We start from the raw sequence: 17,011 nt of genomic DNA on the forward strand, positions 1-17,011 counted from the left end.
TGTTGTTGTTAGTTAAAAAGGATTTCAGCTGGACATAAACTTCTCGCTCAAGGACTTTAGACAGGAAGGGTAGTTTGGAGATAGGCCTGAAGTTTGAGAGGATAGAGGGGTCAAGGTTTGGCTTCTTTAGTAGTGGCTGCACCATGGTATGCTTGAAGGCAGCCAGGACGCAACCAGAGGAGAGGATGATGTTGATCAACAGTAGAAGGAAGGGGGCAACTGTGTCGAAAACTGTAGCATCCTTGAGTAGACGGGAGGGTTGACAGTCAGAGGGGCAGTTGGAGGGCTGCAGATGTCTGACTGCATCAAAGAGGGAGGATAGGGTAATAGGCTCAAACTGCTCGAGAACAGCTAGCTGGGGGAGGGGGGAGGGGCGGGAAGTGGGGTCGCAGAGGTATCAGAAGGCCTGAGTGCTGCAATCTTTTTGATCTGGGGTTTGTGACTGTTTCTGGAGACCAGGGAGGAAATGTACTTTGATTTGGCGGTTTTAATGGCTCGGTGGTAATCCGCCAAGCAACTTCGGAGGATTTGGAGGGACACGTGAAGGCGGTCCTTCTGCCACTTGCGCTCAGACTGCCTACAGGTGCGTCTGAGGTCGCGCGTTGCATTGTTGAGCCATGGTGTTGACTGTGCTTTAGTGCGTTTGGGCTTGAAAGGGGCAACGGAATCCAGAATGCCAGTGCAAGCTAATGAGAACATAGCAAGAAGCTCATCAGCAGTATACTCAGAGCTAAAGCCCAGTGACGGCCTACTACTCAAGGGGGAGTCATTGAAAGCGGCTGAAAATTGCCCAGCAGTCGAGGAGTTAAGCATGCGCGAGACCCGTTTGGAGACACTTGGGGTACTACCTGAGCATGGGACTGACACGGTGAACAGAATTGGGGAGTGATCGGAGAAAGACATGGCACAGATTTCGTTTACAGAGACAGAAACACCATAGGATAACACGAGATCTAGTGTGTGACCCTTTTCGTGAGTTGGGCCGGTGACAGCTTGCTTAAGATTGAATGAGTCCAGGAGGTTCAAAAAGTCCTGGGTCAGAGACTGTGACTCACAACAAACATGGACATTAAAATCACCACTTATTGTTATGTGATCATATTTTACCATAAGCCCAGATAAAAAATCAGCAAAGTCATGGATGAAGTCTTTGTTGAATTTAGGTGGGCGGTACACCACTGCACACAAGACGGGGGAAGACAGAATTATTTCAAACAGTTGCAGTTCAAAGCTAGCAAAACCAGCGACAGTGAAATAACGACTTGTAAACAGAGGCCACACCTCCACCCCTCCCAGTCGCTCGGGGGGAATTAAAAAAGTTACAGTCCGGTGGAAGGAGTTCAGAGAACGGCGTGTTTTCGCCGGTAGAGACCGAGGTCTCACACAGAAACAGAAAGTCCAGCTCCCAGGAGATGTAAAAGTCGTTAAGTATGAAAGTTTTGCTCGCCAGGGACCGCACGTTTATAAAGGCCATCTGGAGGGTTAGCTCGTCGCCAGCCGATGGTCCGGTGAGCTTCAACAGGCGTAGGCTGGTGTGGTCAACACCACGGCTGCACCTACGCAGGGAACGCCGTCGAGTTGGGACTTGAGTACGACACGGTCCGGTCAACGTTGTCGGGACAGCTTGAGGGGCTGGAAGCAACGGTGGACGAGGCAGTTTAGCAGCATCACGGTCGAGGAAGGCTTCAGCAGGAGTAACAGGCGAGGCAGCGACAACAGGACGGAGCAGTTGGATCTTAAGTTTCACCAGCAGACCTCCCCTCCTTCCTCGTCTCCTGGAGCGCTTCTTGCGAGGAGGGGCCGCGGGCATGCGGCGCAGGTAAACTGGGATACCTGACAGCATGGGAGGGGGAGGTTTGGTCCAATCTCCTGGTTCGGGTCTAGCTGCCCGAACCTCAGGGAGATCTCGGTCGCGAATGTTAAACAGGGCTTGACGATCATAGCACAGTAGGGCAGACACATCCAGATAGATGCATAAAAACAGGGCTGTAACAAACGTAAAACAGAGCGCCCGTGGAAGACGAATCGCCAAAAAGACTGGGGCCATCTTGCTACACGTGGCACTAGTTGACGAACGGTCAACTGAAACAGAGACACATTCTCTGTTTCACATGTTGTGTATGTACCTGAGAAGTCGAGGACTCTGTCCTCACTGCCCTGCCACATCTCCATCAGGGTGCTGAACAGTGTGCCGATGGGGTCCAGAGGGTGGCCCACCCAACCGTCCATGTTCGTAACTGATGTTATGCCTTTATGGAGCAGCTCTGCAGTGACACAGACACACACGAACGCGCGCACACACACACACACACACACACACACACACACACACACACACACACACACACACACACACACACACACACACACACACACACACACACACACACACACACACACACACACACACACACACACTTAACCATTTACACACTGTGGTGTGACTCTGATGAGTATAAGGAGACTGGGCACAAAGCGGCAAAGCAAACTTTGATTTGATTTCCTTCTTTGTTGTTGCTTCACTGGTATTCACATCCATGTGCTGAAAGGGAGGAAAGTTTCTCCGCTTGTCTTACAAAGTTTAAGATGTGGAGGCAGCAGCGAGATTGTGAGATTATCACTAATCTGGAAGCCAAATCCTGGTCCAATATGCAACTTGCATGAGAGAGAAGTATAGAAACTTGAAACCTCCAGTGCACATACTGTAACACTGAGAAGAGACTTTCCAGGGAAGTCGGAGACATCTTGTGTCCAGCTGTTAAACTTTTGAAGTGAAAAAAATTTGCATTATTCATAGACTCTGTAAAAGGACCAGATCAGACATGATTCCAAGCAGAATATTTGTGTCTTCAAACGCGTCTGGAGCAGATTTTTTTAAAGCGACTGATATAATATAATAGATCAGTGAAGGTTTTATGAATCAGAAAACATATTTTTAGTGTTTTAAAGCAAGCATGGGACCCCCCACAAGGTTTGAGTCTTCACTTAATGTCTTTTATTGCTTTTAATGGTCATGTAGCTTTTAGCACAAATATTAAAATACAGACATTTTAAGCTAAAACGGATTTCTAACTCATCATATAAATAATGATGGTTTTAATGTATTATTGGTGAGTAGAGGCTCCTGCTACCACTTAATATGAAATTATGAATATATGAAAGCTAATAGCCTAATATTAAATGTTTCTGTGCAAAACATGGCTGGTGGAGTCTCAGTGATGATTTCTGAGGACCAGTACAATGTAGTTTATGAATGGGCGAGAAAGTTTAAAAACCTAAATCATGCTTAAGTGTGGTGTTTCTCAAGGGGCACAAAGTCTTATATATGCCACACAGGATACATCTTCTTTATTATTAATAATACTTAAAGTCCTCCTCCACTCAAAAAAGTGTTTTTCTTCTGTTTCCATCCTCTAAAATGTCTGACGTTGACTATAGGGACAATTTTTTGTCACTATAGAGGTGTTTTCACATTCCTCTCTTGGAGTAGGAGATTTCTCTGCACTTCTCTGCAATTTGAATCCTGGCAAGCTAGATTTGGTACGTCAACAAATACAGAAAACCAATCGATGTTCAATATGCAAATATTGAACATCAGTAATCATTAGCAGTTTGTGAAAGTTTTATGGCTGAATCTTGCCGATGTTGCAGCTAGCCATCTTGTTGCGCACATTCTTCCACCGGTCAACCTAGCGTGAGCAGCTGTGGTGGGCGGAGCGCACAAACCTATGTTATTTGCATATCATGAATATTCATAGTCTCATAATTCCTCAATGAGGGAAAAAGAGTGGGTGGTTTCCAACCCCATTTCAGAGGGGTTTTTTAAATTACTTTTTTTGGGGGTAAATAATGTTATTTACCCCCAAAATAATCTAATTATTAGGCATAGCAGATTATTTTTATATACTTGTGACTGGAGGGGTTATGGGCCTAAATACAGAACTTATATATGTGAATGGCATCATTTGATTTTCATCAGTTATATTAATTTTGCCAAATAACACACAGTTGTCTCAACGTACTGAACAGTACTGAGCATTCAATCAGGTAGAAACTCTCCCCAAAACCCTTCAATGGGGGAAAATAAAGGAAGGAGACCTGATGAAGAGCAACAGAGGCTCATCCTCTTCCTCCTGATGGAGGTTTAACTGACCTTTTTTATGAGTGCGGAAGAACTCCAGTTGTTTCTGCTGTTGCCTCCTCAGTGTGTTGACTATGGCGATGGCCAGCCTGAGCGCCTCCTTGGGGTAACCGTGTGATCTCAGGGCATCCACTCGGGCGCAGGCAGTGGGGACATGCTCTGCCGGATGGAAGAAGAAGAAGAAAAGACATTTCAAGACTTTTTATTGATTGAACTTGCTCACACCTTGAACCACAGAGTGTCCCCGCTCTCTCACCGTGCCACAGGGGCCACCCTCGGCCGTCGAAGAGGGAGCTGTCTAGGTTGTCATGGTAACAGTAGTGGGTGTAGTGGTCCTCCATGAGAATGTGTTGCAGGTGGGGGTCCTGCCAGTGCAGGTCGCAGGCCTCGATTGCCCGCGTGAACACGGTCCGGTGAGGCCGAGTGAGTGAGTCTGAGAGAGTGGAACAACAGAATGTCAGGAAGTTTTTATGCAAACATGGCAGCACAGAGCTTTTCAGACTGTGAGGGGCACGGGGGCGGGACTAGCATTGTCTGAGGAGATAGGGACAGGTGCATGCAGGTGAAAACCATGCTCCTCCTCCAAGTCATAACTCTATAACTCTAACTGCATAGCATCGTAATCCTCATTGTCAGTGGTGAATAACAAACAGTAACTGCTAATATGTAATTCAGAATACTTCAATTAATTTTTTTACAAAATAATGAAAAAATATAAAAGTTAAAAAAACAACAAAATGCCAATGTTTATGATCATAATTGGAATTTAAGCTTTAAAAAACAAGAAAATACAAGCCAAAGAATTATAATAGGAGTGACAAAATCTATTAATATTAGAATGTCACTGACTTACAAAACCGCTGTCGTAGCAGAATTGAAAATGTTAATAACACCACAAGAGCCGTTACAGAGAAAGAGCAGTCATAGTAACACTGCTCGTTCTGAACATCTTTATTACACACAAATAGAAATGCTCGGGTGTCTGGTTCTTCACTCTGTGGAACAAACCAACAGTGGAAGCAGACACAGGAATACAGGCCCAGAAAAAACATGTTATTAGGCTCGTTCCATTAGCCGTGCACTACAAAGGTAATACCACTTGCAGGCACGAGATTGATAGAAGGAGACTTGATTAAAACAGAGGGGAGGGGGAGAAAGAAGACTCTCCAGCATTCATACAACAACGGAACGGAGGAGGAGGTAGGAGGAGACACAGAGAGGAATGTTCTGATGAGAAAATATGGTAAAATGGACTGTATTTATATAGCGCTTTTCTAGTCATATAGACCACTCAAAGCGCTTTACAGGAAAGTCACATTCACCCATTCACACATATCCATACAGCGCTGCTATTTACCACGCATTTTTCTGTCACATTCATACTCATTCATGCACTGTCGGAAGAGCCGTCAGAGGCAAGTTAGGGTTAAGTGTCTTGCCCAAGGACACAACGGCATGTGTACTGGCGAGAGTTGGGATCGAACCGCCAACCTTCGGGTTGGTGGACAAACGGCTCTACGTCCTGAGCCACATATGTGATGTGGGAGAGGATTTGGGGGGGAAAATAAAATAAAAAAGAGACAGCGTTTCGGCTTCAGCCAGGTACCATCTCACCTGGGTTGCCGGGGGGACCCTGGGGCAGCGCGTTGGTCAGATTGGTCAGCTCGCTGCCATGGTTACCATCCTCCAAGGGGCAGACGTCTATCCTGTTCCACCTGCGAAGCTGTCGAAGCCAGAAACCTTTCTGCTCGGGTTTACAGTGGGGGTTCAACACGATGCACATCCACAGAGCCCCTGCAGAGACACACAAGCACACAGTTAGACAAAAACTGCTGTTGTCCTGCAGCGGAAGACCTGTGCTATTGATTATTGTGAAAATATTATTCCAGTTTGGGTTTTTATCAAAACTAGATACAAGGAGCAATCTAAGGCAAACAAAAGTACACAAAGACAATTCATTTACAGACAAAAACAACCTGACAAACAGAACAACGTGCTGAAATGTCGGGATTTATCATTTTTAAGGAAACGTTTAGAGGACAGACGTCTATGAGTGTGTGAAATTGGTGCGGCTTGATTGGATTTGAGGGGACTGCTTTACTGCATGCCATTCTTGTATTATTAATACTGTAATATTAGGCACATATGCTAAAAAGCAGATGTCAAAATGTATCAGTCTATGCACAAGTCCACCTCCCGTCTGCTTGTCTGACACACACTCCTGATGGCAGCAGCTTCAAGTGTGAACCCCACTAACAGCACAGTTAGTTCTTGTCCATTTGACTGACCCAAATAAACATGCGTATGCATAAGATGAAAAGAAAAATCCACCGTCGCCATAATTCTCCGATCTTTTCCAGAGGAGTTATCGATGACGTTGGCAGCACAGATACAACTGAAACCTTTCCATCCACCTGATGTAAAGAAGAGCTGCATGATGCAGCTGCATGATGCAGAAGCAATTTGCACGTCTACAACTAATGATGGTTTGTCACTATTGATTCATCTGCCGGTATTTTCACCATTAGTCACTTTTTTTATTTTTTGCAATGCACTTTAGAAAAAAAGAATTAAGTCAAAAATGTTCGTCAGTTGCATTTTGAGTGTCCGAGCAGACATCAAAAACCAAGAAACGTACAATTTGTATATTATAAGACAAGAAAAAGCACCAAATTCTCACAGCCATTAAATATAGGAAATAATTTGCTGATTTTTAAACCTTTTTCTTTTGTTACTTTAACTTGAGAAGTAAATCAATGAATTTATCAATTACCATAATCATCATCAACTGATGAATGAGTTGACTAATTGTTGCCGATACTACCTGCGTTGCCTGCTGAACACATGAGGACACTGGGTGAAGAATGGAAGATAAAGGGATAAATAAAGGACGGCAGATGACAACATGAAACAGGAGAAGAAAAGAAAAGGAGGTGAAGTGATGGGGGGGAAAGGGAAGACAGAGGAGGAAGTGAAAGGGTAGGGAGGCTGAGGAGTGGGGGAAGGGGACAGGAGGAGAGAGGCTATATCCTCCGTTTCTTTGTTAAGGCTGAACCGAGGACGACGACGAGGGAAAACTAAATGCAGAGCAACAATCTGGGGGGGTGGGGGTTTAAACCTGCAGGCTAATTCATGATTTATTAAGTAGAAGATTTGTGATTGAGCATTTCATACAACAGTTTTTATTATGAATTTAAATGTTAATGAGCAGCATGCAGACGACCTGGTTACTAGTTCTCTTCATATTAACGTTTTTACATTTTTGCAGTTAGAGTTTTTAGCACTGCGAACAAAAAAAGGTATTCTCCTCAGATAGTTTGAATATATATCCAAAATAATTACTGTAAATAGTCATATTAACCATCTCCCGAACCCTCTGGTTTATCTTGTAACCCTTTTCATGGGTTTCTACTTATACTGCACTACATTTAATATTTTACTTAAAACTATATTTATCTGATAGCTTTGATTACATACAAAATAACATTTTACATTCAAAACAAATGATGAACTTATGAAATACAGCAAATTGTTGAAGATTAAACTAGATACAGAATGAGTTTGAAGATTGAATCTGGTACTCAAGGGTTGACAAGTTGACACTCTCAATCTGTGTGTGTGTGTGTGTGTGTGTGTGTGTGTCACACTATACCTAGTTCATCCCACAGCTGTCTATACTTGTCAGTCATGGTGGTTCCCTGTTGCCTCCACAGCACCAGTCTGGGGTCGCCCATGAACTGCTCTGTGATCAGCGTTAACATGCGAGCGCCGTTGGAATCCCTCATCTTCAGCATCTCCCTCACCTGCACAGACGGGTGGTGGGGGGTGGGTGGGAGGCATTGTGGGTAAAGGCTGGCGTACACGTGCCACAGTACAGTGTGTGATGCTTGCCGGGCTGAGGATTGTGCGTGGTCATATGTTACCTTGCTGAACAGTAAGTTGAGCTGCTTCCCAGAGCCGTGGTACCCACCCTGCGAGAGAAAGAGCTTCACCTGTTCCTGCACCTGCTCCTCGTCCAGATGCCAGCAGTTCTCATCATCCACACTGGCCCCCGCCGTCGGATCTGGAGCTCCTGCAATGAGTGACAGAAATCAGTTGGCAACGCATAACCAGATGGCATCAAAATCAAATGATCTGATTCATCACATTAGGTCTACATTCAGGTGCAGAAGAACCACTCCTATCTTTTGCTTAAGTAAAAATGAGCAGTAGCAAGTCCTGCATTCAAAAGAGGCAGAGTTGTTTATTATCATAAAAATCCCTGAGAAATTTGGTGACATGACCTCAGAGTGAAACTTCACAAGATGAAATACAGTACATAAAATATAATTACATATCGAGAACAGAAGCTGTAAAAACTCTCAATTGAGTCAAGGCTATGAATAAGAATGACAATTTATATACAGCTTAAGTCTTTTGTATACATGACTATGTTATTTTTTTTAATTGATGATGAAGATCTTGTTATGAATATGTGATGCACATAAAAAATATCATGTAAAATAGTTTCTACCATCATGTAAATACTAATTAATAGTTCTAAACTATCTTTTCTTATTTTACCTAAACTACTCATGCAGAACGGTCTGATTTCAGTATATTTTCCAATGTATTTGGATTAAAAAGTATTGATGCATATGGATCATATGTTTATAACGCTAATGGTGCAGTTTATTTGGCTAAATTAATATTTCATAAACTGCTGGGTAGCCTGTCAATGTTCCTGTGGAAATTGGAAAGGTATATAGTTTTAACTTCTAACAACGCATCATAATTTATATGCTGATTATAATCTGTTATTAATCAGAATGTAGGCCACAAAGCAACTAGTAGCTGAAGTTCTCAAATTAATGTAGTGGAGTAGGAGGATATAAAGAAGCAGAAAAGTATTTCAAACTTGTACTTTACAATGTACTTAGTTACTTTGCACCACTGATCATTTAAACTGTTAGGAAGTAACAGACATTTAAATATAAATATAATAAATAAAATAAACTAAAGTTTGTATATAGTCTTTTCTTGGAAGTCCAGACATGACTATGTCTGCACTGATTTAATTCTAATGCACTAATGATTCAATGCAGCGCTGATTGAGCTCAAACACTGATCAACACCATAAACTCTGCAACAGTAACCAGCATATAGGAGTGAACAATACATCCTTCAATTTGAACACTGTGTCACCGTGGAGGATACAATCCATAAGACTTCAGAAAAAATAGCTTCTAATATTTGCCAGTGTACATAAAAGCAGTCAAGAGAAAACTGCCAAACTGCAACCTAAGGCAAGAGTGTACAAACGCAAAGAGGCTGCAAGGACAACCATCTTCAGACAGACATAAAATGTATATGTATGCAGTATTGCACTGCTGTATTACTACTGCATGTTACTGTACTGCATGAAAAGTGTGTATGTGTAAACAAACTGGAATGAGGAATATTACAGGTTCTGTAACACAACGTGCATCATAACACACAAGGTGCTGCATTGTACCAAGGATCAAAAGAAAATCGAGCAAAACTATAAAACATATTTGAAAATATACTACTGTTTACTACATTACCTGTATATTTTGCCACAGTACACAAAACACAGCAAAGTGTACTACAACATGTACCCAAAGAAACACAGACTGTATCAAAAAGTATCATAAAATATCTACCCTGTTCTGTAGAGCTGAGACAGTGAGTCGATATAAAGAGAGTTCCCCAGCAAATATCTGAATTATCACTTAACTCTGTTAGTCATATTTTAATCTACAATATACAATCACTGGTCCCAGTTTCTCAGATATTTATTCACCATGTTTTACCTATACCTAGAAAACTTGGGAGGTTTTGAAATGTGGAAAATTACAATGCCAATTTTTATCCTTTATAGACAAAATGATTGATTGATGAACTGATATAATAATTAGCAGATTAACCCATAAGCATCTGTTGAAGCAGTAATGGTTAAAATTAAAAATATACATAAGTATATTAGCAACTACCAGAAATTACCTTCAAGTCACAGAGATGTGCATAAACCAGCTCAAACTATCATTAGTGAGTTAGTGTTAACCAGTGGGCAGGACAAGAAAAACAAAAGTACTACAAATTGTGCAACAATAAACAACAAAGCACCACTGAGTAACTCATTCAGAAGCCTGTGATGATTCCCACAGTGTATGTGATGTATTCTTTTGTAGAACACAGAGTACCAAAAGGTGCACCTTGTACTTTCAGCATAGCGATACACTGCTGTGTTTACATACAGTACACATCACTCTTTGAGTGATTAATTTGTTTCTAGTCTTTGGGATACAATGTGCAACACACTGTGTGTACTTTGTGGTACTTAATATTCATGTAAAACCCCCCAAAAAACAGTGGTTGAAACATAACAAGCTTTGTCCGCTTCCATGCTTCATACGTTCTTGCAATTCATTAAAGTCAAACTTGACCTGATTCAAGAGTGTTTGTTGTAGGCTTGTATTACTCACAGTGAGGACATTTTTATGCTGTGAAGACAGCACAAAAACGGGCATCACTACTTCAAAGGCCTGTCTGAAGGCTAAGATTTGGTTTTAAGGTTAAGGTCAGGCTTAAGTTTAAAGTTAGAATTAGGGTCTCTTTAATGCATTATGTCTACGAGGGTCCTCACACGTGTACAAAGACAATTGTGTGTGTGTGTGTGTGTGTGTGTGTGTGTGTGTGTGCCTCAAAGTGTTTCCCCCCTGATCTCCTAAATAGCTTGTTTTTCCTCCGTCTTCTCCCAGGACCACCGCCTTAAGCTGGAAAATCTAACGCAGGTACCTGCCTTTGATTGTGAGTGTTTTTTGCCTGTGCTTCAAACACATTAATGGGATAGCTCAGCTTGTTTCTTCCACCGACATCATGAATAACAACCGTTGACCCCAGACCCTCCACTCACCGTGAATCTGGTTGATCTCTGAGTTCTGCGACAGTATTTCGTCTGCTAGCTTCTGCGCTGTCGGCAGCACCTCCGTGTGATGCACCGTGATCAGGTACTGCACAAACTTCTGCAGCTGATCTCTGTTCATTTGGAAAAGAGTCTCGGAGATGGGCAGGTGCAGTTTGACCTGCTCAGGCTTCCGTATTCGGTACAGCGAGAGCGCCACAACGTGGGCGCAGTAGAAGATGTCCTTGTTGCCACAGCTGCATGTTACCGCCGTGATTTTGCAACGGTCGAAGCTGACGCTCACATTGCACACTTGCTCGGGCTCCAAAGATGTGGCAGGATCCCTCACTGTGCCGCTGAGGTGAAAACCTGCAGAGAAACAGAAAAAAATATTAGTTTCATGATACACTGTCCAACGCATGGTACACCTTGGACTCAGAGCACTACTTTAGATCTGTGCTCGACTCACACAACCTTGACGAATTATTCATTGTTCGAAATCTCCAATTGTCCTGATTTTATCTGTACGAAGCATTTTAGGATCCACGTATCATCGTGACAGCTGATGGCAGAGAACTGGTGCAGACTTGTGGCCTTGAATTCCTTTTTTTGCCAGAAAACATTCAAATAACACAAAGAAAATAATCATTATATTTCTACCATGTTAATGGTTCTTTAACTTTGGTTCAGTATCTCTTACACTCATTCTGACTTTTTGATCATGAATTTAAAACCCTTTAAAAAGTGTTGAAGAACAGTTACCTTTTAATTTTGAGTACATTATTCTTAGGCTTGTGCACAAAATAGGGGTGTCCAGAAACTGGTTAATCATCTACAATTCATCCTTCAGAAGAAAAAAATAAATACGAAGAACCAACTTATATTAAATCGAATTAAACAAAGCAAATGCTCACGTATTATTACCTTTTATGTAGATTTGGTGAACATATTGTTGTTCATTTACACAAACAAGCACGTACAGAACATCATGACCATTTATTTAGAGTCATGTGTGTGTGTGTGAAAGTCCAGTATTCAAGCCCTTTTGGCTCTGTTTTTGGTCTTTACCAGTCTCAGACAGACTGATGTTTCAGTGAGGCTGTTACAGTATTAACATTAATCAGCTGCAGTTGATAAAATCTTCATTGGTCACTTTATTTGACCAAAGCAGCATATAAATGCCCCCCCAAAAAAATCAAGGGACTTGTGGAACTTCTACATAAACTTTTCTATCTTTGCATAATTTTCTGATCGTTGTCCTCTTCAAGAAAGATGAACCCAGATAATCAGTACCAATGTGGTTCAACCTAACCTTCATAATGCCAGTAAAGAGCAGGGGGGCTTAAAACTGTAAAAGCGAGACCCAGACTGGGAGAGGGCAGGGAAGGCAGAGAGCACACAGACCAAAATATTCTCATTTCCTGTTCATTTCCCTTCCACAACACCTCTGGTGCTTACCTTTCACTGAACGCCTCCTCCCGCTCTCAGGGCCAACGGGATAATTTCACTGCAGACAGAGAGCTGCTATTGTATTGTGAACCTATGGCCCTCTTACAGGCTAAAAGACCTGCATGTCTCTGTGTGTGTTGGGACAGGCTGAGGAGAGTCGATGTGACCTTAAACTATACTTCTTTATCTCCAATTTCTGCAATCCTCTGTGTTTGGGGTTAGGGACATGGAAGTAAACCCACAGGCAAGTGTGCTCTCTCTTTCTATTTTTTAATTTTGGCAACGAGCATTGTTTCCATAAAAAAATTTTTTTAAGTACACCGACTCATTCATTCTGCCATCCTCTGTCTTCACATGGAGCAGGTGAGTGTCTCTTTCAGTGAAATCTGTTGCTGTTGCACTGGACTGCATCAGTTCGAGCTTGGTGTTTTCTAATAAACTGGCACGTGACATTTAATCGTGTCATTCAAGTCTGACAAACAGTTCAATACCTGGAAAAGTGCACAAACGTGTGCAAAAAGTAGAAGCAGAGCTATTAACCCTGGAACATTATCTTGGAGATTTCCTTTCCACTTTCTCAGTTGTCCTCACATTGTACACACAACACAAATCTGACACACGTACCCCTGCTGAGTGCAACAACGTTGTAAACAGAGTAGGATTTTTTTTTTGGAAATGTGGTGGGGGCAAAGAGATACCGCCAGACTGAGTAAAAACAAAAGAGGTGGGAACGGCAACGAGACTAAATCTGAGAGCGAAACTTTGGTTAGAAATACAGAAAACTGTGTTCAGTTCAGCAGAGACGGCACACTTCGCTCAACCACTAGTCCACATCCTGTCTCTCTCTCTCTCTCTCTCTCTTAATTTTTGTTTTTTGTTTTTCAATTCATTTGTAGAGGAACGTGATGTTCTCTGCTAAATTTTAATAAAAGTTGTTTTTAAAAAATCTAAATTTCTCTCTCTCTGTCCCTCTCTCTGTGGGAAGGCGCGCTCACGGAGGCTCTCTCTGAAGTGATCTCGGCAAGTGTTTAAACCCGTTTTTTCTGGTCAAACTGATACTTAGTGCTCTATGGTGTAAGTGTGTGTGGTGGAGTTGTTTTTATTGCGTCTTTGTTGGGGGGTTTGGTGCGTGTTTGGGGAGGGTTGTTGGTGCGTGTGTGGTTGGTGTCATCACACATCAAAGCCAACAGCATGGACTTCACCATCCTGACTCGCGCGCTAGGGGTTCAAAGTGTATTCGAGTTTCCCGTGCTCGGTGGACGACTGCGGCCTGGCAGTGGGGGATTTAATCGGCCATGGCAACATCAAGTCGGCCGCCCGGATGAACGGTTGGGTCGTAATGTTTGTGGATAGCGTGGAGAAGGCGAACACGGTGGTGGAGTCGGGGATTGTCATTAAGGACGCGTTTGTTTCCGTGACTTCGCTAGTGACACCGGCTACTAGAGTCACAGTCTCCAACATCCCCCCGTTCATCGAGGATGAAGTTCTGCGGAGGGAGCTGTGGAAATACGGTAAACTAGTGTCTCCGGACTAGTGTCTGACTGTTGGGTTACTCTGCTGAGACATGTCGTCTCTCACAGGAGACAAGTGTTGATGATCCTCAATGAGAAGGACGAAGAGCTGGATCTAGTGTTCAGACTCAAAGTGGGGGATTAAGAGAGAAGTGTTTTGGCTGTGGAATGGTGGGGTGTGTAGTGATAGCCTACCCTGGGAACAAGCAGACAGCAGCTGAATCTGGCGTGGACAAAGATCCACCAGGTCAGACTGAAAAACAGATGCCGTCAGGAACAGGTGAAAGTCAGGTTCAGTCTGAGGATGCGGAGACTAAACATCGGACTGAACAGGTGGCTGGGGACAAGTCAGTAGACAGGCCTCACAGTCATACTGAAGGACAGACCCTCAACGACAGTGGAAAATCAGCTGAAGATGGGCCAACTGTTGTCCCTGCAGTCACAGCGGTGGACACAGTGAGAAATACTGAGGTTGTGTTGGGCGAAAATGGGAATGTTCTCAAAGTGTCTGCGAGGAAGAGAAAACAGAAAAACAAGAAGAGTGGTTCTCAGGTCAACACAGTGGCAGTGGGGGAGGAGGTGGTGGAGGAGGACAAGAAGGTGGATGGAGGGGAGGTGGAAGGGGTGGGAAACGAAAAAGAGGAGGATACAGGGATGGGGGAAGGGGAGGCGAAGGACTGTACTGGCATCAGTCAGCCTATCTCATAATGGCGGTGAGGAAAAGAAAACAGACGAGCGAGGACGATTCTCAGGCCAAAAAAGTGGCAGTGGGGGAGGAAGAGGTAGGGCAGGAGGTGGAGGTAAAAGGGGTGGGGGAGGATGAGGATGAGGACAAAGGGATGGACATGGAGGATGAGGAAGAGGGGGACTGTACTGCAGTCAGTCAGCCTCTTACTGACTCGCAGGTCACTGTTGGTTCGGTGCAGGAAGAAATGTACAAGGTACAACAGATAAAACAGTTCCTTCAGAAAATGAAACACTGCAAAAATGTGAAGTTTGAAGACCATTTTGGGGACAAGATGGTGTTGTTAACCTCAATGCGAGCTCAGATGAACCTTAGAGGTGAAGGAGGCTTCACGGACCAGGAGTTCTACAGATTGAAGAATCTGGTTCGGAGGATCAAACTTGAGCTTTTAAATGTTGAGGACAATGAGGACATGTAAGACAGTCCGTCTGCTGTCGGTCTTTACTTTTGTATCGTTTTTAATGTGTGTATCTCTCCTCACGACTGATCTTATGAGTACTTTTAAAATCTCCACTGTTAATATAAATGGTGGCAGAGATGTGAGGTAGAGGGCTTGCCTCTTTGAGTATTTAAAGCTTAAAGGAATAAAGATAGCAATGTTACAAGAAACGCACAGCGACGCTTTAAACGGGATAGACTGGAGGAGGGAGTGGGATGGGGAAGTGGTTTTAAGTCATCTTAGCAGCGCCAGCAGAGGAGTAGCTCTCCTGTTTGCAAAAAAAATCCTGCCAGAGTCCCACACTGTACTTTTCGTAGTCAGAGCCCAGTATGAGCTTTTTAATCTGGTTCTTATAAATGTCTACCACATGTCCATTCTGTCCACACACAGAAACCATCATTCACTGTTATCTGGACTGTCACAGACTGAAACCTCTTTTTAGCATTTTAAAGACGGACAAGAGTTGACACAAATGTACGTGTCTCTGGTAAGAGCCAGAGTGAGAGTGGATTTCAGATTCCACTCTCTGATGAAGGACATACAGGAGTTTTTGAACCAGTGGTGTTTCACCACGGCTGTGTGTTCAGTGTAGGAGGAAGAGCTCATCTTTCACTCTGTGTTTTTATGTTTTGATTTATTCAGTACATTAATTTATTGAATTTTTGTCTTTTGTTTTTCAATTCATTTGTAGAGGACCGTGATGTTCTCTGGTAAATTTTAATAAAAGTTGTTTTTAATAAAATCAAAAAAAATCTCTCTCTCTCTCTCTAGTCTAGGGGATCGTGGATGCTGCTGGTCCTGGTCTCCAGAACACGGAGGCAGCAGCCTCTCTGCTGGGCCCACCACACCAGGACCATTCTGAATAAGTGGAACAAGCGACTGGACAGTGAAGAAAGAGGGATGCTGCGGGACTATTTTCATGGGACCGGAACCCTTGATTTCGGGAGACTCTTTCCGAAAATTGAGCTCATCTTTCACTCTGTGTTTTGATGACTTTTTTTTAATTTAATGCATTCTTTGATTTTTTTTGGGGGGGGGGGGGGGGGGGGGTTGTGCATTTGACCCTGATGTTTCTGGTGAATTTTTTAATAAAAGTTGTTTTCAAAAATCTCTTTTTAAAGCATGGAAACTTTTTAGATGGAATAGACTGGAACCTGCAGCATCTCTGTTCTGGCTCTGGTGTGGGGGGCCCGGCTGGATCTCCCCAATGGCAGCAGACCCAGACTCACCGAGAGACTAACGGGAGCTGGAGTGACGAAACGGTAGGGAATCGTGGAGGCTGCTGGTCCTGGTTTCCAAAACACGGAGGCAGTGGCCTCCCTGCTGGCCCTGCGGTCGGTCCGCCACACCAGGACCATTCTGAACGAGTGGAACAACAGACTGGACAGTGAGGAGAAGGAGATGCTGCGGGACTATTTTAACGGAACCGGAGCCCCCGACTCGGGGGACCCTTTTCCAAACCTTGTTTTTTTAATACATCATGCTGACTCACCGGACACTGCTGCTGATTTCCACATGCAAACTGGAAAAGGTTTGTACAGAAACTGTGTTCTGGCAACTCACAGGAAGACGCTGGTTGAAATCCCGCCGTGTCCTCTACATGTCCATTCTGTCCACACACAGAGACCATCATTCACTGTTATCTGGACTGTCACAGACTGAAACCTCTTTTTAACATTTTAAAAACTGTGTTTTTCGACTGTGGGGAAATGTTTACGGAGACTGTTTTTATTTTTGGTGCTGGCTACAGAAAACAAGATGCTAAAAAGTGGCAGTTGCTGAATTTTATGGTTGGTCAGGCCAAACTGTCGATTTATAAAAG

General features: G+C 43.4%; 1 protein-coding gene across 2 annotated transcripts in view; it reads right to left on the minus strand.

Moving 5' to 3' along the window:
* The window catches only part of zswim6 (zinc finger, SWIM-type containing 6), a 55,545-nt gene that overhangs the window by 14,594 nt on the left and 23,940 nt on the right, over positions 1–17,011 (minus strand). The window contains exons 2-8 of one of the 2 annotated variants that reach the window (XM_035629703.2): positions 11,058–11,414; positions 8,065–8,213; positions 7,794–7,944; positions 5,756–5,935; positions 4,398–4,574; positions 4,154–4,300; positions 2,127–2,264 (exon numbers count right to left, since the gene is read on the minus strand). In XM_035629703.2, coding sequence (XP_035485596.1) covers positions 2,127–2,264; positions 4,154–4,300; positions 4,398–4,574; positions 5,756–5,935; positions 7,794–7,944; positions 8,065–8,213; positions 11,058–11,414 — 1,299 coding nt within the window. The remainder of the gene's footprint in view (positions 1–2,126; positions 2,265–4,153; positions 4,301–4,397; positions 4,575–5,755; positions 5,936–7,793; positions 7,945–8,064; positions 8,214–11,057; positions 11,415–17,011) is intronic. The other variant, XM_035629704.2, reaches the window with a different exon arrangement.

This window comes from Scophthalmus maximus, chromosome 1 (assembly GCF_022379125.1).
Source record: "Scophthalmus maximus strain ysfricsl-2021 chromosome 1, ASM2237912v1, whole genome shotgun sequence".
Classification (NCBI taxonomy): domain Eukaryota; kingdom Metazoa; phylum Chordata; class Actinopteri; order Pleuronectiformes; family Scophthalmidae; genus Scophthalmus; species Scophthalmus maximus.